Consider the following 23,791-nt stretch of genomic DNA (forward strand, 5'->3'; position numbering starts at 1 on the left):
TGCAGAGAAGATGAACAATAAAAGTATTCGTAGTTGGGAAAAAATTCTAATTTATCTTGGCTATTTCTAGCTGAATACCAAGTACTTTATAAGGCAGAAGAACGTGCTTTATATTTGCTATTCTCCTAGCTTACTAAATGTGCTTTATATTTGAAGAGAGAAGCGGTATTCTCCTGAGTGCATATGACAAACACTAATTTGCTGCGAGACTTATGGGATATACCTGTGATAAAAGGAAAAGTGATCCATCCATTGTCATCTTTTTGGCGGGATTCACTACAAGAAATTTGGTCATCAGTGACAACTGATTATTATCACAGAAAATGTAAAAGTCGTCACTAACGTGTTTTACTGACAACATTTTAGTTGTCACAAAGTCGTCAGTGAATCTCTGTCGGTAAAGGTACACAGTCACAACATTAAATGTCGTCGGTAAATGTTATTCATTAGTGACAATATTTTTTGTCAATAATAAATACATATATAGTGACGACATTTCACCTTATCAATGATGCTCGTAGTAGTGTCGTCAGTAAAATCCTTTTCATAGTTGCCGTTGGTATTGATTGGTGACTCACAACTCTTTACAGTCGTCACTAAAAATGACTCTTTACTGACAACATTTATCATCACTATATACCTTTTTGTTATACACCCTATTTAGTGACAACTTTTTGTTGTTAGTGGAGAAATCTGATTAGTAACAATATATTGTCACTATGAAACCTGATACAAACGATTGTCCTAAAAGCAACCAATCCAACAATACATCAAAGTAGAACCATATAAGGCCTGCTAATTAATATCTAAAAGCATCCATTATACTAAAAAGGAATCCAACAATTCATCAAATCAACAGAACCATAAAAGGCCTGCTAATTAATAGCTAAAAGCATCCATTATGCTACAAAGGACCAAAATATAATGTTTAAGTTCAATGTCATCCTACAAATACTACAATAGAAGTGGTACTGTGTAACCCAAATTGTTCATGCAAAGTCAATCAAGTTTACAAAAAGCATCCGAGCCTCAAAAGTCATAAAAACTTCCAAAATACTTCACGAGCCAAAAAAGAAGCTTTATCTTCATAAATCTTGAGTCCACTTAGTAGCTGTGAATTTTGCACAAAATCTGACATAGTAGCATTTGTCTGCATAAAGTAGTATAACAATAGTAAGTAACAAGCATTTTGAAAAGGAAAAAAATCTTAGATTTACTTATCACAAACTCAAATAATGAGTAGGAAATTATTAAGGAAAAGAATAAAGAAGGTGAAGAATTATTAAGGAAATTATTAGACAACCAAGTAGAAAAGCTTCCCAAGCATGTCAAAGCAGCTACACAAGAATCATATAATATCATGCCAGATCAACAACACGAGCATCATAGGGTAGGGAGGTCCAGAATTAACTGAATTTCTTACAAAAAGTAGAATTAATTGAATAAGTATTGTGATCCTGAATCCCTGATGCCAAAACATAAATTAAACTAATGCAATAACAAAACTTTTAACAGCTAGACTTACAAAATATCCAAGAAAATCTTTTTGTTGAAGCTCTAAATAGGGTACATTCGATATTTGTTAGACACACAGGCACACTGAGAGAGGGAGGGGGCAACAGAGAGAGATAACAGAATATGCATGCAGCAAACCAAAATCCTTTACCCAGTCATAATTCTTTGAAAGGAATTCAGCTACAGTTGATTTGTGACGTGTCAAGAGTTCCTGCAATGTGACGAACTTGTCAAACCTGATGCTTGATAAATCCCAGATGAAATTACAAATGATTGCTATCACTAGTCAAAGAGTGCACAGTTATCACAAGACAACAGCAGAATGGTGGATTGCCAATTGTGGAAAAAGAGTAAACAGCATAAAAATTAAGCAAATGCTATACAAACTACTCTCCAATTGCAATCCCAGACATAAAACTTGGTCAACATTTCTTTTCCAACATAATTTTATAGAAAAGACTAGCAAAGCACATAGCTTGTAGCACCTTTCTACTTGAAGCATTAGTAGGTACATGAAGCTCAACCAGCAACATAAATATTTACAAATCACTTGAAGAAATAAGAACAACAAACTATGGAAGGAAGGGAAACTAGCCTAAGCACAGCTTATATACATTTGCTTTACACATTAACAGGAAAAAGGACTTTCTGTAGTAAAACAGCTCTTGCGCTTTTAGTCAGAAGCACCTTACCTTGAAAGTTGCAGCAGCATCAGCAACAATATCGAAATTTGGAAGTTGAATATAATCAAAAAATTTCTTCATACGCTCCGATTCCAAGACATACCTGTGAATGATGGCAAGTTTTAGAATATGGAAGTTAAATAGGTAAAACAGCTCATAAAGAAGATTACTGTCAAATAATCAGAGCCAAAAACAGGAGGCAAACGTATGATGTTATTTCCCTTTCCAATACTTAAGCCCAAAAATCAAATAAGCAAAATTACAACCAAAACAAAGATTAACTTTCTGCACCGTGCAACAGTCTGATGGCGTATACATTCTCTAAGCATAGCACCATAGTGTAAAGCCATATCTGTATTCTCATAACTGAATAATCCAACATCACAGATGAATGAGTTAAATAACCCAAAATAAGAAAAAAGACAATAATTCAACAATGAGGGGAAACAAGAAACCCCACTTCTAGTAAGGTTAAGACATGGGGAACAGCCAAAAACACATCTTCCAGAGATGATATTTAGAAAGACATAAATGAATGACTTTTAAGCTGTGTAATTAGAAAGAAAGGCACTTTGCATGAGAGCAAAGTGCAATAGAAAAGCTCAGAAACAAGTGCAATAGAAATGAAAAGAGCATGATAATCAACTGCTTTGAACCTCTAATTTAGCTTTGATTGAAAAACGTATTCAGCACACCATGCTAAAACACTTGAGTAAAACAAAAGCAAGAATTTTATCATCCTTATGAAATTAAAGCTGTCAAACCATACAACTAAATTAAATTAATGCACAAAATCAACCATGGAACTGCAACCCATTAAAAAAAGGCTACTGCAAATAAATACTTACAGTGTCATAATCCATTACGATAATACAAACTTTCACCGCAATAGAAAAACATATTATAATATTATCTTAGAGTCTTTTTTAAGAACTTAAAGTAAGAATTTTGAGAGTCTACTTTTTTTTTGTATAAAGTGAAGGAAAATTTGACAAAATAGTTACTTATATCTTTCTCAAACTTTCGAGTCAGCAAGCAAAACTAGACCCTACGATACTAGTATAAGATTTGTAAGTGTTCATGAAAAGCGAAAGTAAAAATTGTCAAGGTCGACAAAGCCATCAAAAGAGGATGATTGTGAATTTTTTTGTAATTATGGTGCTATCCCACATACAGATATTAATCAATCTAGAACAACTATTTTATGTATGACAGGGATAAATGTTATATATTTTGAAACCACAATGGACTTTTCTGTAATTTGGCTTAACCATAGGGAATTTTTCTGCATTTTATCCTTATATGTATCTGGATATTTTTGTCATTTTATCTATCCACATTAGTTTTGACAATTTCTATCACCTCTCCAATTTGGTTCAAACTATGAGATGCTGAATTGTATGTTTCAAAACTACAATGAGCTTTTTCGTATATTCGCTTAACCACAGATGGCTCTTTTGTTTTTTACCCTAATACAAAAGCATACTTCATATCTCAATAATATGGGGAACTAAGATTGATAATTAGGCCAAATTCACAATAAAAATGCTAGAAAATTATTTACAATGCCTAGAAAAGTTAGTCAAAATTGAAAAGATCTCATAATACCAAATATTCACCAAAGAAATGCTGTATAGTAACACCATTTAACGCTTAACACATACACCATTCTGGCTGCTATGTCGGACCCTCTGAAAACAATCAATGATCTCATTCATACTCGCAAGGTACTTTTGCTCCAATGGAGTAATTTGACTTTAGCCCAAGAGTTACCATAAGAATACTCAGCTTTATTTTTTCTAAACATTTTCTTGATGTTTCTTGAAGAGTATTTCTATTGGAATATTTTATACATGACATCATTCCTGAGTAATAGTTTGGCAGCAGTTTTTTTATGTTTGGTTGATGGTTATGAAAATGATTGTTCCAAAAAAATTCTCTAAGTACTATAACTCACTATAACTCAGGATGCTTACAGAATTAATACAATAAGACATTATTTTCACTTTTGATGTTTATATTCGTATATTAAGCATGCTTACCATCCACAAGTAAGCAAAATCTGATTTGTTGTTTCCCAAGCACTTGAGTGATGGATGGATTTGTAGATGACTGTGCTTTGAAACAATGTTTCAAGTATCTGAAGGCTGGTCATTTTAAGTCACTGAACTACTTTTTTTTTTATAAACTTGAATATTCACTAATAAATGCGGTAACTTATCAAGGTTTTTGTAACTTATCAGAGGCTTTTTGGTCTGCATTCTGTCCAATTCAAAATGTAAATCAACTTTGGAAAATTATAACCTTGCCTACCCTCTTTAATTTGCTTGGTCTTTGTTCACTCAGCAAAAACTGCACAAAGCTAGTTAAGTTTCCCGCTAATAAACATGCACAAATATTTCAAATACCTCTGTCATGCCCAATCTACACGTCATTCTCTTCTTACTAGATTGTCCATCCCAAATCTGGAATTTATGCTTTACTCATTAACTGTCATTAATTTTACTTTGAGATACATTTTCTGATAACTGTTTTCTCTTCGTTTTGTCTCATCTATGAGATGCCTTTTGTTTTCTTTGTTCAGGGAAAGAAACAAGAACTAAGACTAGAGTCCCTTGCAGCTCTGGAGAAGGCATTGAGGAATGTTTTGACTGTTTTAGGATTGATGCCAACTAGTTACTCAGAGGTACATACCATTAATCTTCTGTTGTTTTCTTCTTTTTATGGTTACTTTTTCAGATATTGAATGTGTTACTTCTATGTCAATTTACCATTGACATTGTGCATATCTCTACGCTATTGAAGATCTATTTACTAACTACTTTCAGTAAACATGGTTTCTTCTGGACTGCCTGTCTTTTCAAACTGCTTAGATGCTTACCTCATTTTTAACCTTTCCCGTTCCCAATAATTTCACAGTACCGTACAATATTGTGGGCAGAATACCAACTGACTGCATAGACAATGCCTACTATGGACAACTTCATATTACTCAACTGGGAAGAGTCTCCCACAAAATGGAAAAACTCTGGACTGTGAATTGGGATGGCAGCAGTCTGTTCTTAAAGCAAACAAAGAAACATGCCTGAAGGAACCTTACCAACCATGTTGCAAAAGGAAATTGATCAAATAAATTCTCCGACAAGAGAAACAGCAAATTTTGCATAGAGTTCAGCAATGTTAAAAAATGGCCAATGCTCAAAAGTTAAAAGCATGATTATGTGTATTCTGTTTTTCTAAGCAACAGTAGTCCATAAATTGACCAGAAATCCGAGAACGATGATAATGCAATTAAATAAACAAAATCTCATCTTATCAATCACTTCTTAAAAGAATAACTTATTTTGCAGGATGACAAAAAGGCTTCATAAATATGAAAGAATCAATAGTGATCTATCCATGACATACCAAGAACGATCCCTTGAGCACCTCTGTAGTATGAGCTTGTCAAGGTCCTGAACCTCTCTTGTCCAGCTGTAAAAGGTGTCATGAGCCCCATCAGATCACGGAGAACAAAATATGCAGTAATAGGACAGTGGAAATAAATAGCCAGAGGGGCGTACTATCATCAGAAAGTAGTAGCTTGGATTATTTATGAAAAAGGAGGCTAAGCTTATTTTAAGTCATGAATCAAGGATCCCAACAATAAATTTCCATTAGCAGCACTAGGAAAAAGAGGAATACAAACCCAAATTGGGTCTGATCATGGTGAAGTAGGACTGATTGTCAGTTTCTAATCTTAAGGAGGAAGAAGTTGCATGATCAGCTGCGATGGCAAGACAAAACCTTCTGACAGATAAGAAGATTTACATATAATAACAACTTCTGGGGAAAATGTTAATTAGGATGGCACGGCATGTTGAGAACAGTAGAGAAAGTACAAACATTTGACTTGTACTAGGTAAAGCGCAAAATGTCCTGCTGTATTTTGTGAAATTACAGCTAGTTCTATGTCCAAAGAGATTTACCACTTGAGCCTATGATAGGAAAAAAAAACAAATAAAAGTAAAGGTGTATCATCATATTTGCACAAAAGAACTTCATAAAGAGAATTTGGAAAGCTGCCATAAACAGTTAGCAAAACTATAAATGATAGGATCTGCTTACCGGTATCCCAAATTGTAAGCTTCAACTTCTTCCCACCAACTGTGAGCAGCTTGATCTTAAAATCCACACCTGGAATGAGGCACAAAATCGTCGGTTAGCAGATGCAGATTAAGCTGGCTCACAGATTCAACTCTATATTGGAGGGAGAATCCTTGTTGTCTGATAGGATACATAAAAAAAAAAAAAGTGCTGGTGTATCGACCAGTCATGTAATTGTAGCCAAACAAACTGCAGATTCTAAGGATTTCACCAAGAGGAGGAAAGTTCAAACTAAAACAATCACTCTCTGGCATACAGTCTACATAGAAAAATCTATACTAACATGTGATGAAAACTTGCTGCCGAGAAATCTCCATATTGATCCAATTAATGTGCGCCCCCTGGCTCTTAAAAACCGATTTGACAACCAAAATTTTGCTAATTAAACAGTGACTAATGATTTGCAATAAGTGCAATGGATGATTGGAGACGACAAATTAGTTCACTCCAAATCATAGAGCAGAACAGGAGACGCTACTTGTAACAGTAAAATTGAAATCTGGCATCAAAATCATTGTGCTTTAAAGATGAGATCACTCAGTAAAACACTACACAATAATTATCATAAAAAAGTGCAGTAATGCATATAATCCGCATTTTTAAATTTCTTAATTCGAAGTACGATCGATACATAGTATTAGATAGAGGTGTACCCGTATCATCAATAATTGCATAGGGGGGAAACCCTTTCTCCTGAACCTGTGCTATCTATAAAGCATATTTAGCTTTAACTGTCATTAACAAAGGAGCTAGTTTGACTGCGTCGCACTGCTGCAACTGTTGCAAGTCCGATTGAAACAGAATCGGAAGGCGATTAGGTCTGCCGCCAGAGTATCAATTTGAAGGCGAATGGAGGAGATGGTTTTGGATCTGACGAGTACCTTGCCGGATACAATTATGATGGATATATTTTCAAACTTGTCAATGAAAGAGGCTGCAAGGACAAGTGTTGTATCCCGCCGGTTTCACAGTCTATGGAAGTCTTACGGGGGTTGTTTGGACTTTGATGACGTGGAGACCAGAGTGCTTCTTTGGAGTGACGAAAAGAAGTTTGATATTGAACAGAGGAAATATGTAGACTGGGTGAATCAAGTGGTGGTTTCACATCAAGGCCCGATGATTGAACAATTCAGGGTGTGTTTTGATCTGGGAGCAGATGAATCCGCCATTATCGACCGGTGGATGGAGTTTGCAGCAGCCAGGAAGGTTCACGGGCTCGAGTTGGGAGCAGATGAATCCGCCATTATCGACCTGTGCTATCTATAAAGCATATTTAGCTTTTCCTCCACGCCTAGGCAGGCCAATTGATTGACCGAAATGAGAATCAATGCTTAGTAGAAGGCAGAAACAGAGACTGACGCATGAAACCTACCAGAAGAGTTCAGCCTGAAGATATGATAGAATTGCTTAGCCCGCTTGATCAATTTTCTAAATTTTAGCAAAAGCTAATCCCGTTCCATAAGATGATGATCGTACTCCTTCCTTTTCCAGGAAAAAATTTCTACAATCTTCCGTGAGGTGAGAAGATAATAAAAGGAAGGGAAGCAACTTTAGAGAGATGCGGAAACCCAAACCGTTTTCAGAAACCGATTATTTTCTTACTTTAATATGTCAATTTTTTACTTTTAGTATTAGTAAGTTTAAATTAAACAAAAGTAACATTTGTCAAATAATAAGTAAATTAAATTACTGAAAGAGTAAATTTTCATTTTTGACTAAAACTTATCTTTCAGGCATATACTTACTAGTTTTAATTAAAAACTTACTAAAGTTAATATTAATTATTTTAATATAATATTTAAAAAGTCGCTAAAAAATTTGATTTGTCACTAAAGACAATAGAAACCTGTAATAGTAGGTTTCCCTACCATCGTTACCATAACTATAGGCACTGTAGCACTGTCCATAATTAGTATACAGATTTAACTTGTTCTGATTGTACAAAATTTGTTTTCTATAAAAATATGGACCATCTTATCGTTGATAAAATTCTTCTCGTTTAATTAACTAATTAAATTGGTTAATTTTTGAAAAATTAGTAGTATATAGATTTAGCTTGTCTTGATTGTATAGAATTTTTTTTTTCTGAAATAATTAAATTTTTTAATTTTTTAAATTACAACATTTATTATCTAAGATATTCAAGTATCAAGTATATTTGAATTTTTTTTAAGTTCTAACTTGTTGTTGGTGTGAAAATTTAAATTGAAATTTTATTTAGAATTAATTTTCAAATATGTTAAACTAGAGTTTGAATTAATTAATTTTTAGACTCGGCTCACTTATATAATATGAGTCAAATTAGAGCTCGAACTAGTTGATATTTAAACTTGACTCTGCGATTTCATTTGCCAGTGGATTTTTGGGCACGTTAAATAAAAAATGGGACTTGTTAACTTAATGAACAGATTGACAGCCGAAAACTTCCCAATTTGAGTTCCCGCCATCTCGAAATAATGGGATATTTATTGAATCACTTCCTCGTTCAATCAATTATTCGACTTTAGGGTTTCTTTCTCTTTCTCTGTATTGGGTTTCTTTCTCCGGCGAGAAATTTAGTTCCGTTCCATCAATCTGCCGGCGAACAGATATGCCGGCGTCGACGTCGCTCTCCTCGAAACATCATACACTAATTCAAGCTCTACTATCCCGGGGGCCACTCAAGGAATCTGAATTTCGCTCCATTTTTCACAAAGTCACTGGAAAATCTCCAGGTCTCTCTCGGTCTCTTTACTTCGTGTTTAAGTAGGTTTTCAGTCTTCTTGGTTTCTCCGTCTTATTGGTTTCTCCTTTTAACCGAATTTAATGCTGTTATAGTTCATGTAGTGATGATAATCTGTAATTATATAATTTTGTCCTTGTAAACCTTATTTCTATGAAGATGTTTTTTTTCCCCCTTTTTTCACTTGAAAGATCCTTCTTTTCTGTGAACAAGTTCTTTATATTGAGCTTATGATGGTTATGGGAACTCACAGAATTATGTTCAAATATAAAAATAATAAAGCGTCAAGTTTTGTCCTTTTCGACCTTTTCTTTTTAAGTTTTTGAAGAAAAAGAAAAAAAGCATGAGCTCTGGACATTTTTTTACAACTCTGGAGAATGTAGATAAAGCTTTAAATGAAAAGTTGGGTTTCTCATGCTTTTTGGGTATGGTATGTGTTTATAATTCTGTTTGTTTGTATGTTAGGTATTGAAATCTTAATTATCAGCATGATTTTATGAAAAAAGTTGATATCTTTCAGTAATATTTTTGATAAGAGATGGTAAATGCCTACTCTAGTCGTGTGTACTTTCATGTGTGATTGATATAAATTGTTTCATTTAATATTCCTCTGAGTCCATATAAAGAAGGTGTATGTAGGAAAAAGCATGAAGGATTAGATACTCCTAGCTAGCAGCATTATGGTTATTGATTGGCTTTGATATAATGGTTTGGCATGTGTTTGCAGATCATCAGGTATTCAATGATTACGTTTCCGACATAAACGATGAATTAAGTTATGTTCAACTTGAATTGCGCAAATGCCTAAATCAATATGACGGGAAGGCGTATTATGGTGTGGTCAACACTGTTTCAGATGAACACTCCAAGCTTGGAACTAAATACAGTGTTCCTCAAATTGCTTTATATAAAGGAATTGTAAGTTTCATGTTCAAAATAGTTTCTCTGCTCGTAATTGTAGGACTTGCTAGCTTAGCATAATTAGAATTCAGAATCAGATCTGGAGGTCGTATCGAAAAGAGAAGAGGACTGGACTTGGTTGTATTGGGTTGTGCTGGGAATTGAAGCAGTTCAAGAAATGGATGGGGGGATTCAGGGTATGTGGCCTTGGGGGAAGGGCAGCAGGAAACTGTTGTGTTTTGGGTGTTGGCTGCATTTTGGTAGTCATGGTGATATCACAGATGCAAGCTTTTTTGCAAGAAAGTTTGCATTGTGTAGGAGTGGCTGGGGCTGGGGTTGGGGTAGACGAAAAGAAGGAAAAGAAAAAGAAAATGGCAGAAGGAATAACAGACAAAAACTACACAATTGTTGTAGTGCACTAAGTTGTGGACCTACGCCCTTAGCTAACCGAGTCAAACATTAGTATGTGGACAAATTTTGGATGTACAGGCCCAATCAGGAACTAACTTTTGAGGGTCTCAATTCGAAATTTTTGTTTCATAATGTAGTGGTCTATTTGGAGCTAACCCTGAGGATTACTTGTCACACACAGCACTCACTTGGATGCTTTTCTTGCATAATCTGAATGCAGCTTAATTGAAGTCTCCCTTTGACCAAAATTTTTTTTTTCTCTTTTAGTGAAGCGGTGCTTCCATTTTCCTATTGTGAAAGTCTTGTCCAATGAAAACAAGGAACAAAAATTTGAGGTTGTACTTGCATGCAATATGGCTAACTGCAGAGCTACTCATCTTTTTAGCAAATTTACTGCATAGGACTGAAATTTCTAACTTTTCTTTCCCATTTCTTGAGTGTTCATGTTTTTGATTTCTGAGTACTGAATGGCTCCAATTACAAATGTTAGCTTGAAGCTATCGTTCAAGATACGGCTGGTGAAGGTAGCATTTCCAACATTGATGCTCTTAACATAAGGCTGGAGAACCAGGTTTGACATAGTCAGATACTTCATGATCCTGTATTTACAAATTATGTCTTTTCTGTCCCAGTTCATTCATGTACCATTTGTACCTTGATGTGGTCTCCTAGTTTGTCTGATTTTGTTTTGACCCCACAATTTCACCTTGCTAACTTTTACTATTTTTATCAAATGAATCCAAAAGAAATGCCCCCCACCCCCTTTTGTTAAAGTTTCATATAACTTATTGATCAAGGATCTTTAACTAATTCTTTTTGCACCATCGTTTGTTAACTGTCTAAGGGCTACCAAGCAGTTTAAGACACATGTTCTCATTGGGAGTCATTTCTCATTTGGTAAAAGGTGGTATTATTGGTGTCATCAATGGATTTTTTTTTTCTTTTTTTTGTTTTGATTTTCTTCTTGTAATGGCTGTCAACTTCAACGAAAGAGCACCCTTGTGGCTAGAAAGTCATTTATGTTGTACTTAACCATGGCCTTAAGTTGTTTTGTTCTGCCAGTTGAAAAATTTTAGAGCTATTTTATGCTTTTTAAGTTAGTTATTTTAAGCTCATTTCAGGCAGTTCCAACTATTTCAATGTTCAAATTGTTCATGAAGCTTGTCTATCAACTTCATCTTTTCTGACATAACATAGCATTACAATGAACTGCCTTTTTTCTTGTGTATGAAAAAGTTGCATTTCTGTAGCATTTCAGTTTTAATTGATTTTTTTTTTCAGTTTTAATTGATTTTTTAAAAAAACTTTGACACTTGGTAAATATTAGCCGGTTATCTGCTATGGGAAATCTTTGAAATGATGCAAAATATATAGTTGTCGACTTTGCTTCTTGTTCTGGAGTCCATATGCTGTTTTTCATTTTTAAAAACTTTGTTCTGACTGAAGAAAACGTGACAAAATTATTAAGTATGATGGACCCTGCACTTTAGACTAATCATTGCATCTGGTTGAGAAAGGAATATGTTACTATCATGACACGATAGAAGTAGATATTAAGTATCCATTAGGGATGCATTTTTTGTGAAAGAAGGAAAAAATTACTTTTTTTTCCAATTTCTATCTGTCATTGAATCTTTATTATCCTAGAATTATTAGGGTTGTAGGCTTCCCACTTCCAGACTGTATGGTGAATTTTTGATCTATTCTCAATTCTTTGGTATGGCTCTGTACTCCTGGACACTTGTAGTTACATTGAAACTGCTTGTTATCGAGTTGCAATAGCAACTATGTTCTTGAATTTGTGTTTGAGCAGTTTTTTGTCTCGATACTGTAAATGCATTTTCTCTGCTGATTATTTGCTACCTGTTGCATCAGGAATGTGATTATTTTGTAAATCACATTGGCAAGGCCTTACAACTTGGTTATTCTGATCTTCCTGCGAAGAAATTGCATTTTCAAATAACTGATGGGGTTTTTTACCCCCTCTTTTAATAGTACTCCGAAACATTGGCATTTTCTGGCTGTAGTTTAACTGAATTTAGATTGGCAAGTATTGCACTTGTAAGTAACTTATTTGTCGGGTATGCTACCTATCCTTTCTCAGAACTTGCTTAATAGACATCTGTAGTTTCTTAAGATGCATATCTCCTAGTATATAGCATTGATTATTGAATCGATTAGAAATGAATAGAAGTGTTTATCTAAACCTCTTCCTGCTTCAGGCGCCAGTGTTTGTTTAGTTGGAGCATGAAAGTCAAGGGTGAATGAGTTCTTATATATTGGCTTAACCAGTCTTTTCTCAATTTCTTTTAGGTTTTAAGTGGAGTGGATTCACAGTCACAGGATAATTCAACTGAAATCCCCTCCGCTTTGAAGAACTTCAGCATGTCCCAAAAAGATAAAACTCTTGAAGAGTTTGTGCACGACCAGTGGCTTTGTTCAATATCTGATGGACGGATTGGACTTGGGGTCAGATCCTTTCTTGATTTACGAAGTTGGTTCCATGATAATGAAGTTCCCACTTGTCAAGTTTGCAACGAGGCGGCAGTAAAGGTATGTGTAGTATGTAATGTATCTCTCCGCTGCATTTTGAATTTTGTTTTATGATGCTGAAACAGTGTCATTTTCTTTGGCTGAGAAGTCTATAAGGTGGCCAGGAAGTTCAAACGCATTCAATTTACATATCAAGGAACCAAATGGTTCCGTGACGCCTCCTTTTTTTTTATTTTTAAAGAAGTGGCAGCACCTACACTACCTCTACTAAGGGAGGGCCCAACTCGGGCAAGGGGGGCTAGAGGAAGAGAAACCTGCTTCTAGACTAGAGAGGTGCACTACTGCACACACACTGGATTTTACTGCTGGTGCAAAGGTTTGAACCTTTGACCTGCAGCTAGAAACGCTTGTTATAGTTTGCCTGATGTTCAACTCATCCAACGTGAATTAGTCGGATCTGTTACACTTAGTGAACAGATAATAATCCACGAATATGTTGTACATAAAAGGCATATGGTGTTGTACATAAAAGGCATATGCTGTATAACGGCTGCTGGTTTGCTCTGTATTTCTTAATGTAGAGGTTATGACCTCGACAACTCGTCTCTAACATGTCCAAGGTACTGTTGACCTGACTTGTTCAGTTTTGATTAAATTGTGCAGGCAGAATTTTGCCAAAATGAGAATTGCAATACGCGAGTGCACCAATCTTGTCTGAAAAAGTTGTTTTCTCTAGCAGGGGTATTACTTTTTCTTAGCCCCTTTTTTTTTTTTTTTTTGCAATGTATCACATTGTCATTGGGATCGATCAAACTAATCAATTTGCCGGCTATAATTCACAGGTTAAAAGAGTTTGTCCAGGTTGTGGTACACAATGGCGTTTAGTGGCTAAAAGAGAAGCTACAGAAGAACAAGAAGCAGATGATCAGGATGGTCCCTCTGAGAACACATCGCAGCCTGATCCCTCTGCAAGAAAGAGGCTAAGGACCTCCAAAGGAGTTGATCGCAATACCCAGGAGTCAGATTCTACTATAACTTCTTCAACCCTTTCTGGCTCGAGGAGGTTAACTCGAAGTTCTGCCAGGCGCGCTGCTGTTGCTTAAGCCTTAATGTACATTCTGTTGGTTTTGCTTGGTTCCAGCTCTCCTTGGAAACACTGCATCCGAAACCTAATATGCTGAAGCTTTCGAAATTCGCTTTCTTGGCTCCTGTTAATTATCTTTTGTATGTGTATAGTAGGAGTATATATCTCAAGCTCAAAGTAAGTTGCCTAGCCTATGGGAGAGCTCACTATCTGCAGAATGAGAATTAGCTTTTGGTGTGTCTGTTTAGTATGTGTGTTCAAATTTGTACTGTCATTCAGCATTTTTTTCCAGGGACAAGGACTAACAACAGCCTGTCAAAGGGAGAGGTGATGTACTAAAATAACTAGGAGATGCTAGGTAAGTCCATGTAACAGGGGAAATGAGAAGATTAAAACAAGAAGGCTAGGTGGATATAATTGTATGTGGCTATAATACTTTGGAGTTCTCTAAACTATTATTACCCTAAAGCTTGGAAAAGTTTCAAACAGCCCAGCAAAATTCTAATTTTGTAAATAGATAATCTGCCCGGCTCCTTTAAAATGGTCAAGTTTAGGGAAAATTTTGCCCAAATCTAACACTCTGAAAATGAAAAATTAGAAAACCTCTGGCTGCTTTGTGGTGTTTTTCTTTTCTGATACGTTTTTATGATTTCTTTCCTTTTTTTTTTTTTTTCAAATCACGGTGTACGGGGATTTAATTGTGAGTACTGTATTAACAAGGCAGCCACTTTCAAATTTGTAAAATTGAACTTCAACAGCAATATGCCTAACACAACAAACCAAAAAAGAAACACAATTAAAAAAAAAAAAACCCCCTTTCGTTTTTGTTGGATTACAATTCTTTCATGTTAATACTCATTTTAATATGGTTTTGTTTAAGATAGTTAATGCAACCGCCAAAAGATTAAGCACCTAAAAAATTCATGGTAACTCAATTAAATTTATGTTGGAGTATGAATTCTACCTGTATTAGACCAATTACCTATTTTGTGCAGTATGGATTGCATTTTTCTATAGAAAAATTTCGTCATTTTTTTTGTATGAATATTTCTTCTGTGTAATTTTTAAAAAGAGTAAATATATATTGACAGTATATACACTATCATGATTGAATATACGATAAATATGTAAAATTTAAGTTTCAAATTCAGAGTCTTTTATATATCAGGTATTTGATGGAAAAAATATATATACACTGTTAGTATATAAAATATTATTTTATCATTTTTTATGTGCGAGTACGCAATTTTTAACTTAAATTCATCAATTTTTTGGAAAAACTCTTAATAGAAAATGCAATCCAAACATGAAGAGTTCATCAAATACTGTGCCAAATAAATCCTTCCTTATCTCCATAAGAGAATCCAAAGCCTAGAATGAATATTTAAGATGATTCCAACGTTGCGTATCCGAAATGTCTCCTCCTTTCAAGCTCTCCCATGAAGAAAACATCAAAAAAAATTGCTCTAACGCCTGACTCAGACTCACCATTAAAGAATCCAACAAAATCCCATTAATGCTATCCTCATACGATTTCCAAATTGCTACATGTAAATGTCCCATTAGATCCCTGCCCACGCCACCTACACGTGCATATCATGGGTTTGAACCAACAAGGACATGTCAATTCCAGGATTATTATTTAATATGATGGATTACTTTATGGTATTTTGGATTCTGACCACTAAAATCTTTGACTAATCTTAGATTGTAAAACTAGTGAGTGTGTTTGGATTGTAAGTTATTTGAAATATTTTTACTGTAGCACTTTTTGTGATGTGATGTATGTGAGATAAAAAGGTAATTGGGAAGATAAAAAGGTGTATTGGAAATTGTAATGGTGATGTCAGCAAATATATTTGGCCAAATAATTGACTGTCCAAACACACCCAGTATTAGTACTATAGCTCATTTGGCAAGTGAGTTTTTTGAATATTTATTTAAAAATTTATTATAATTTATTGTAAAATTTTTTTAAAGTATATAAATTTTTAAATATTTTAAAGTGTATAATTTATAAAATTTATAAAATTTTTTAAAATTACTGTAGTTAAAATTTTTTAAAATTTTATAACAAATAAACTTGATAAAAAATTTGGCTGCCAAATTGGAATAGTAACAAGTTTTTCACTTTTCAGCACTTCCATCTTGTACACGTAGGTTTTAAGGAAAATAGTTTTTAAGGATTGAGTTTGTACACCTCATCACTCACCCGAAAGGCTAAAAAACCCAACTTTTCATCTGTTGCTCTCCAATTTCTTTTTATGTGATCCTGTTTTGTTTTCTTTGGAAAGCAATCATTACCCAATTATTGATTGATTTCCCGCAATGGGTTGATCAATCAGGCTTTTAAGTACAATATCTTATCTGGGTTTTGCTGTTCTTGGTAGGTTTTGCTGCGTTTACTTCATTTTTTGCACTGTTGTGGTTCTTTATTTGGCAGGCAAATTTTGGCCTTTTTTGGGCACCCCTTTTGGTCTCTTTTGAAGTTTCAGGACCTTAACTTTCATTCTTCTTTTCTAGGAAATCTTGGAACTGTTGAAAATTTCGAGGGATATTGTGAAAAATTTCGAAGGGTGTAATACTAAGACAGATGTGTAAACAATTTGGAGCGGTCTGTCACTTACCCAAAAAATTTGGAGTGGTCTGTGGCCATGTTTTAGTGTAGCTAATTCTTTAGTATTCTGTTACTGGAAGAAAAGAGTTGGTAGTAGTTGATCACAATGTTTAGCCTTGGACCTTTTCTCCCCTGTTTCCTTTTGATGTTGCTACTCTTGTGGTTGTGGAGATAAGGACTTGCTGGTTTTCTGTTTTTCCTTTTTTTTTTAAACTTCTTTTCGTGGTAGTTGCAATTGTTGCATGATGCTGAATGAGCCAGTTTGTGCCAAAAGATTGACATGGTATCTGTCCCATTTTGATCTAAGTTTTCTTTGCATTGTCTCTACGCAATATTCAAATATGTGTTTTTTGAAGTGAGTCACAGTAAGATTTGTTTATTTTGTGGCGGATTTTAATTGCCTTGACTAAGTCGGTCGATTGCATCATTTGATTTTCTTTATTATTTTCTTCTACCTTTTCTTTTCTTTTCTTTTTGGTGCCTGTGTGTGTGTTTCTTTTATCAGGAATGGCACTTTGATTAATTTTGCCCCTTTCTCTAGTGAAAAGTAATGTTATACTTGTGCGGTTAAAAGGTATTTTTCAGGGGTGCCTTATCTCAGTAAAGCACTGGTGTATGTTTCTTTTTTGCTTAGAAACATGTTTACGGGTTCGGTTGATCTGGCCTTCACACTAGTTTTTTCCTTTAAGCTTGACGTCACCAATTCTCACATTTGCTCTGCAGAAAAACAGAGTAGCAGTCATGGTTGTTTCATTTCCGTTCTTTCGAAATTAAACATTCAAGTCATGGCATGTCTATTCAATAACTTTTTTGGCATTTTGGTTTTGAGCAGGTCAGATGCAGAGCTGAAACCCAATGATGTCAAACATTTCATCTGATAAAGGTAAATTTTTCGACTGTCTAATGTTGTGTGTTTTGATGCTCAAAAAGTTAGCTTCTTTAGATCTTTGGATTAAGTTAATCCATTTTTTGCCATGTCTGTCAGATATAATTTGTTGACAGAGCTTGTCTTACTGTCAAGTTAGTTATGTTGTTATACAAGGTATTTTGCATCTGATATGATGCTTAAATTAGAGGTCTGCAGTCGATAACATTTTTGTGTTAAGGACAGCCACGTTAATGGTGCTAGTAGGTCTTTTCATGGTTTTGACTATTCTTTGCTTATGAAGTGAAATTGCAGTACCTTGTCTTAATTATATGCATAAACTGAGAAATAAAAATCCTTCAAGGTTTCTCTGCAGTTATTAGTTACTCATAATCGTGTATATAAAGATTAATGTTTTGCTAACCAAAAGTTTCAAACGATCAGCTGTTTGCTAAACAAGTAGATTTCTCTTAACCTGCAAGGGCATTTCTGGTTTGCCATTTTCATCAGTATTGACTCACATAGTGCACTGCACCATAGCTTTATTTTGGAAAGCTCTGATCAGCATGTTTGAAGTAAGTGTTAGAGGTGTCAAAGTAGATTGTAGGTATTCATAATACACTGATCATACTTTGTTCTGGAAGCTTTATGGGTAATGGTTAAACTACATCGGTTTATGATCCAATTCCTCCACCTTCTCCAAACTGGCCCCATTCCTGTACATGTTTTTCCTTTTCCTATTCTTGTCGTTTTCTTTTTTTTTTTCCGCCCTTTTTTTTTTGTTAGTTCTTTTTCCTTTTGTCTTATTATTAAATAAAACTTTAGCCCCCATCACTTACCCTTATGACGCGCCGCTAGACTTGGGTGACCAACAGAAGCCACGCAATTTATCTTGAAAACTTACCAAAATTTATGCAACCTAGAAACTTCCGCTAAAATATCTGCAACTAAATAAATTAATAAACATAAATAACTGAATTCAGGGGCATCGGAGAAGGGCTCCGCTGCCAACTAGCCAATCCTTCATTGCATACCGCATTGTTTCAGATCCAAATGGTTCAAGGAGAATTTTGCGGTAAGTATCTTTCCATTCAATGGATCGTAGGCTGGCATTTAGTTCAAGATTAGAATTGGATTTTTAGGCTTTTGATCTGCCATTTATATGCTCGTTCACCTATTAATGGAGTTGCACTTTTATCCTTGAAATAAGAGCATCATTTGTTTTTGACAAATTTTAGGCCTGGTCGGTGCCACTTTTACTGATGTGTTAGGATTTTGAGTTGAGATGATATTTAGATTCTATTTTTTCTGGTGAACAAACACTAGCATGTGGCAGGCTGACAGCTGTGATCTTTTGTGGCTGTTCATGCTTTTGTGCATTTGGTTGTGGTTTCCATACTCGTTATCATTGTTTTTAGATTATTGTTCAGTAGATGGATTAAATTGGATTAGATGGATTATCCACAAAAATTACCAATTTAAATGGTTGAGATGGACAGATCATTTGGAGACAGTACAGTTTCTATTGCAATCCATGACCTTTTTACAGCCAGTGTATTTGGAAGGAAACATGGCCTTCAAACGAATTGACACATCTAGTTAGTGTTGAATGAATTTATTCAAAATAAATTCTACAATTGATGCTGAGTGCTTCTAGTTGCATTGTTGGTTTCGTGCTTGCTTTGGTATTAGACAGGTGTAATGCATCCAAAGTAGAGTCTGTGTTTTAGTCAATATGGCTGTAGCTGAGGAAGCTGTTAACTTGTCCCATATTTTGACTGGTATTTTCATATACATATAGATGTGTGTGTGTGTGTGTGTGTGTGTGTGTGTGTATAGATGCGATAAATATACATGTCTAAGTTTTGAGAATATTTGATTAGCACCTTGTTAATGTTGATGATTCATATAGAACATGTCAGTAGTGGCATTTTCCAAGTTGAGTGGAAATTCTTTTTCTGTTAACTCGTAGAAGCAGTGTTGAACAGTTGATATCTCATTTTCAGGATAAATCTATCCTAGCACACTAAAAACTTAACCTGGTTAGAGGTATTTGACTGGTGAACAGCAGTGATAGCAGCACCATAGCCAAAGTCTTGGTCCGACATGGCTCCTGGAGGCAGTGCATATGAAAATGTCTGTGAATCCCACATTGCATTCTCGGATTATAGCATTGTACCTGACAATCCAGAATTTATAAGCTCCCCTTATGGAGAAGTGGCTGCAGTTGTCAGTGGGAAGCTTAGGATGCCAACAGATTCTGCTGTGCATGACCTGCTGGAGTGTCCTGTGTGTATGAATCTAATGTACCCTCCAATTCTGCAAGTAAGTTCTGATTGGATTCTTGTGAGCAGCATTCATGTATTTTAATTCTTTGTTTCCATTGTTTACCAGTATAGCGTATAAAGTTCTTTACTGTGGAGCTTATTCTAGGATTTCAGCTGATAGACTTGTGTTGAGTAAATTTTTGTCTCAGCACTTCACAGCATTCACCACTTGTAATATGCAAAAAGCAGGATTGTGAATGGACCAAAACTATTCCACGCTTAAATACACTTTCACAAGTCTATTCTTACCCTTTTGCGGATTTGGCTTTTTATGCTTTGCTCCATATTGTAGGGTGCACAAGCAGAATTATAAGATAGGATATCATAATTTACTCTGTGCTTATATATGACTCTGTTGTAGAATAATCTATTATGTCATACTTGTTGACATTTCTACGATTTTTTTGTTTGTTTAGTGTCCAAATGGCCACACACTCTGCTCAAATTGCAAGTGTAAAGTTCGTTGTTGCCCAGTATGCCGCCGTGAGCTTGGTAACATACGGTGCTTGGCCTTGGAGAAAATTGCAGAGTCACTAGAATTGCCATGCAGATACCAGATTTTTGGTTGTCAAGATATATTCCCTTACCATAGCAGGCTTAGGCATGAGCAGCTTTGCCAATTTCGCCTGTACAACTGCCCTTATGCTGGAGCTGAATGCTCTGTCACTGGTGATATTGAATACCTTGTTGCTCATCTCAAAAATGATCACAATGTTGACATGCATGATGGATGTACCTTCAACCACCGTTATGTCAAATCCAATCCACAAGAAGTTGAAAATGCCACATGGATGTTGACGGTAAGCATTCTCCATCCATTCAAATGTCAAAATTTCTCCGAATTGTTTAGTAGGAACAAACATGAAATTTAGTTTCTCCACTGAAGAATTCCTTTTAGCGTGTTGCACACTGAACTTAATCGATAGGGCATGTTTTGTGATCTCCTGAGTATTCATCTATGTGCCTTAGAGGGCTATTGTTAATTGAAATTACAAGCTAGTCTAACATATTCATGATGTCCCCCCCCCCCCCCAACACCACAACCCCCCCCAAAAAAAAAAAAAAAAAACCCCAAACAACCCTAGAACACCTTCCAATAAAGGAAATTCATTACATTTTCTCTATAACCGTGCTGCAAACTCCTTGCTGCTTTTTCTGTCCATTTTTTCTCTCAATCTTAATTGGCCCATTGGAAATTTTTTTGGATCATAATCCTGCAGATTCTCTCAGAAGAATCCAAATCTAAAATCTGGAGCTGTATCTTTATCCATTAAAAGAAGAGTTGAAAGAAAACAAGGTTTAGTAGTTATTTTCACAATTGGATATTCTTCTAGTAATTTAGGTTGGTTGCTTAGCTGTTTCAACAATTGCTTATTCCAAAGTATAATCTTTTCTTTGTCTGCTTTGATGGACTTGTGGTCAGAAGGTACAAAAGGTGATGGACAGCAAGGCTTTTGCTAGCTTTTCTGACGTGCCAAAATTTAAACTATTACTGAGAAATGTGCTGGATGTTGCATCCTATAAAATTTGTCCAACAGATGTGCACTTTGGTACATGCAACAATAGCAATCAATATGGAATGGTGGGTAAAATTTGTTAACACCTGCTGGATGATGTCAATTGACTTTTCTGAATGGCAATCCAAGCATTGCTTTTGCTGTATCCCCTTAAGCCTAAAATGGGGGTTTGGTGCATGAATTCTGGAATTAGGAAAATAAGAAAGAAATGTAGTTAGACAGGAGTAGATATCACGTCATAATATCAAGAACAATAAAATGGAACTAAGACCTGAAAGTTTTAATTGCTCCTGTGTTGTTAGCTTGAACTTTGTAAAGAAAAATATCCTCTAGTGGAAAAACCAGATATTTTTATTTTTCTCTATCTCCATCCCTGACAAAGTATAGATGAGAAGGGAGATGCAGCATGACATTTACATTTAATACATAGGTAGAAGTACAAATTCTTACATGGTAAGCAGCCTAGTGGGGCAAGTGACCTTTCCTCTGAATTTTTTATCTGGTACATGTTCAGGGGTGGTAAAGTCATTACTGAATAAATTTTGCATTCATGGAACAGCTACATCTTTTTATTGCAAAAGAGTGAATCATCTCTAGTGAGTGCCTGGTTTGGGGAGTGAATTTGGTAGTCAAATCTTATGGTAAGATAGTGATAACTCTTTGATAGAGGCTTGAAGTACCATAATATGATAATAAAATAGAGTAGACCATAGGAGAGAAGAAAGGAGAAAGTGAGTCTGTGTCTACTTCCTGTCTTGCATGTACTTCTGCTGCAATTCATAGGCAACAGTACATGGTTTGGTATTCATTTCAGTAGGTTTGAAGTAGCAAAAACAAGCAATTTATTTTTTGAGTAAATGAAGTTGTCACATGGAAGAGGGATATGGATTTCTTGTATCTTCTCAGGGAGAGGATCAACATCGACTTTTTCACATGATTTGGTTGTTTGTGTAGAAGTTACTGATTCAGTTGATTTTTGTCCAGGCCTAGTTGACTATATTGAACAGGAATTCTAAAATAAGTAGGATTTTTTGTTTTCTTCTGGTTGGCAGGATGAGTGGCCTACGAATGGGTTGTTTTCCTTACTATCCACATGCATAACTTTTCATGTTCACTTTCTTGCTTAGTAAACAATGTTTTCCAGCGGTTAGTACTGGAACCAATCTTTACCTTCTATAGGCTGTATAGTTATACAGATAATGCTGTTTGAACAATGGAAACTGGAACGTCCAGTGTAAACTACAGCTTGGGCTGGAGATTTGGTTAAGAACTTTTGTTGCTGCCATTTTGCTCTGTTATTGGTCGAAGATAAGCTGGTCAGAATTTTTGACCAAGTAGTCTTGGGAAGATTAAGATATTTTTATTGATCATATTACTTACCTGGTTAAACCTTCTTTTTGTCACATAAAACGCTGGCATGCTTTCTTGGAAATGATGCTTTTGAGTTATTAATACATGAGAGTCGTAGTATGCCTTTGTAAATTTAATTCTCGCAATAGTATTACATACAATCAGAGGAAAAGAAAGAATCAGATGTTTCTACGTCCTACCAAAGTGCATGCCTTTGTAAATTTAATTCCTGCAACAGTACTACATACAATCAGCGGAAAAGAAAGAATCAGGTGTTTCTGCGTCCTACCAAAGTACACAAGGTTTTCTGGACACATTAGAGGTTTGCCTGTTGATTTTATCAAATGTAAACCATGTCTTCTTTTCTTGTCTGCGCAGGTTTTTAACTGTTTTGGCCACCAATTCTGCTTGCACTTTGAGGCGTTTCATCTAGGAACAGCTCCGGTTTATATGGCCTTCCTGAGATTCATGGGCACTGATGAAGATGCAGAAAAATTTTGTTACAGTTTAGAAGTTGGTGGAAAAGGTAGAAAGCTAACATGGCAAGGTGTTCCAAGGAGCATTCGCGACAGTCATATAACAGTTCGAGACAGTTTGGATGGACTAATTATTTATAGAAGCATGGCACTCTACTTCTCGGGCGGGAATATGAAGGAGCTTAAGCTTAAAGTGTCTGGCCGTATATGGAGAAAAGACATGTAAAAAAAAAAAAAAAAAAATTCATGGTAGTGTTATGGTGTCTTCTGTTTCTTTTGGAAAAGAGTTAATGGTGATCTATGTGTTAATTTCTAGGATTGGTGGATGAATTTTGCTAGATATGTAGTTTGTATAAAGATAATGGAGGTTCTTGGATAATTTCAGTTTGATAGATTTATTCTACTCTAACTTAGAGGTGACTTTTCCTTGGTATATAAGTTCTGGAGTTTCCTAGCTCGAGGTGTCTGCTGTTTCCACCCATCCTTGGCACAAACTCAAACTACTCTAATGCTTCTTGCCTTAATATAACTACTGAATGTTGATAGGTTGAGCAGAGTCTATTCAAAAACAAGTACAAATAATCTGGAGGGGTGGTGGTTTACATCAAAATCTATAATGCCATCTTAAACAGATTTCAGGTTTAATCATTTGAAGAAATTGTATCCACTGTCAGCATTTTCGTGA

The 23,791-nt window shown here is 35.3% G+C and overlaps 3 protein-coding genes across 13 annotated transcripts; 2 read left to right on the forward strand and 1 right to left on the reverse strand.

Annotated features, from left to right (window-relative positions):
• Nucleotides 1–843: 843 nt before the first annotated feature.
• On the reverse strand, nucleotides 844–7,906 carry LOC113729500 (putative MO25-like protein At5g47540). Of its 7 annotated transcripts, none has more exons than XR_011814927.1 (6): nucleotides 7,717–7,906; nucleotides 7,596–7,635; nucleotides 6,998–7,043; nucleotides 6,306–6,374; nucleotides 5,607–5,672; nucleotides 844–1,150 (listed from the first exon to the last, which is right to left on the reverse strand). XR_011814927.1 is itself a non-coding variant. In XM_072050424.1 (4 exons), exons 1-4 carry the CDS (start codon nucleotides 2,546–2,548, stop codon nucleotides 1,037–1,039), a joined length of 327 nt encoding a protein of 108 aa, XP_071906525.1. In that variant the 5' UTR covers nucleotides 2,549–3,041; the 3' UTR covers nucleotides 844–1,036. The 7 variants fall into 7 exon arrangements, 1 of the variants encoding a protein (XP_071906525.1); XR_011814924.1 differs by adding exons at nucleotides 1,667–1,726; nucleotides 2,208–2,301 and having other exon boundaries at nucleotides 6,998–7,906; XR_011814925.1 differs by having other exon boundaries at nucleotides 6,998–7,604.
• A 794-nt stretch (nucleotides 7,907–8,700) lies between these two features.
• Nucleotides 8,701–14,201, forward strand: LOC113699761 (uncharacterized). The gene is made up of 6 exons (XM_027220111.2): nucleotides 8,701–9,058; nucleotides 9,794–9,984; nucleotides 10,868–10,948; nucleotides 12,691–12,930; nucleotides 13,534–13,611; nucleotides 13,713–14,201. Exons 1-6 carry the CDS (start codon nucleotides 8,935–8,937, stop codon nucleotides 13,971–13,973), a joined length of 975 nt encoding a protein of 324 aa, XP_027075912.2. The 5' UTR covers nucleotides 8,701–8,934; the 3' UTR covers nucleotides 13,974–14,201.
• Nucleotides 14,202–16,139: 1,938 nt separating this feature from the next.
• Nucleotides 16,140–23,526, forward strand: LOC113699769 (E3 ubiquitin-protein ligase SINAT2). 5 transcript variants are annotated; one of them, XM_072050457.1, is made up of 6 exons: nucleotides 16,140–16,340; nucleotides 16,478–16,598; nucleotides 17,404–17,454; nucleotides 19,443–19,761; nucleotides 20,180–20,563; nucleotides 23,009–23,526. In XM_072050457.1, the coding sequence occupies exons 4-6, from the start codon at nucleotides 19,543–19,545 to the stop codon at nucleotides 23,330–23,332; spliced, it is 927 nt and encodes a 308-aa protein (XP_071906558.1). In that variant the 5' UTR covers nucleotides 16,140–16,340; nucleotides 16,478–16,598; nucleotides 17,404–17,454; nucleotides 19,443–19,542; the 3' UTR covers nucleotides 23,333–23,526. The 5 variants fall into 5 exon arrangements, with proteins under 5 accessions (XP_071906558.1, XP_071906551.1, XP_071906566.1 ...); XM_072050450.1 differs by having other exon boundaries at nucleotides 16,478–16,568; XM_072050465.1 differs by lacking the exon at nucleotides 16,478–16,598 and adding an exon at nucleotides 17,261–17,315.
• Nucleotides 23,527–23,791: the final 265 nt, after the last annotated feature.

Source organism: Coffea arabica, chromosome 1e, assembly GCF_036785885.1.
Source record: "Coffea arabica cultivar ET-39 chromosome 1e, Coffea Arabica ET-39 HiFi, whole genome shotgun sequence".
Lineage (NCBI taxonomy): Eukaryota > Viridiplantae > Streptophyta > Magnoliopsida > Gentianales > Rubiaceae > Coffea > Coffea arabica.

Excerpts from the sequence above, each read along its gene's own strand:
- LOC113729500 (XM_072050424.1), bottom strand. The coding sequence starts at position 2,548 with ATGGCTTTACACTATGGTGCTATGCTTAGAGAATGTATACGCCATCAG. Across the intron at positions 1,727-2,207 it reads ATGCTGCTGCAACTTTCAAG|GAACTCTTGACACGTCACAA; the intron begins GTAAGGTGCTTC and ends GTCACATTGCAG. Across the intron at positions 1,151-1,666 it reads TTTCAAAGAATTATGACTGG|ACAAATGCTACTATGTCAGA; the intron begins GTAAAGGATTTT and ends TACTTTATGCAG.
- LOC113699761 (XM_027220111.2), top strand. The coding sequence starts at position 8,935 with ATGCCGGCGTCGACGTCGCTCTCCTCGAAACATCATACACTAATTCAA. Across the intron at positions 12,931-13,533 it reads GCAACGAGGCGGCAGTAAAG|GCAGAATTTTGCCAAAATGA; the intron begins GTATGTGTAGTA and ends TAAATTGTGCAG. Across the intron at positions 13,612-13,712 it reads AGTTGTTTTCTCTAGCAGGG|GTTAAAAGAGTTTGTCCAGG; the intron begins GTATTACTTTTT and ends TATAATTCACAG.
- LOC113699769 (XM_072050457.1), top strand. The coding sequence starts at position 19,543 with ATGGCTCCTGGAGGCAGTGCATATGAAAATGTCTGTGAATCCCACATT. Across the intron at positions 19,762-20,179 it reads TGTACCCTCCAATTCTGCAA|TGTCCAAATGGCCACACACT; the intron begins GTAAGTTCTGAT and ends TTGTTTGTTTAG. Across the intron at positions 20,564-23,008 it reads ATGCCACATGGATGTTGACG|GTTTTTAACTGTTTTGGCCA; the intron begins GTAAGCATTCTC and ends TTGTCTGCGCAG.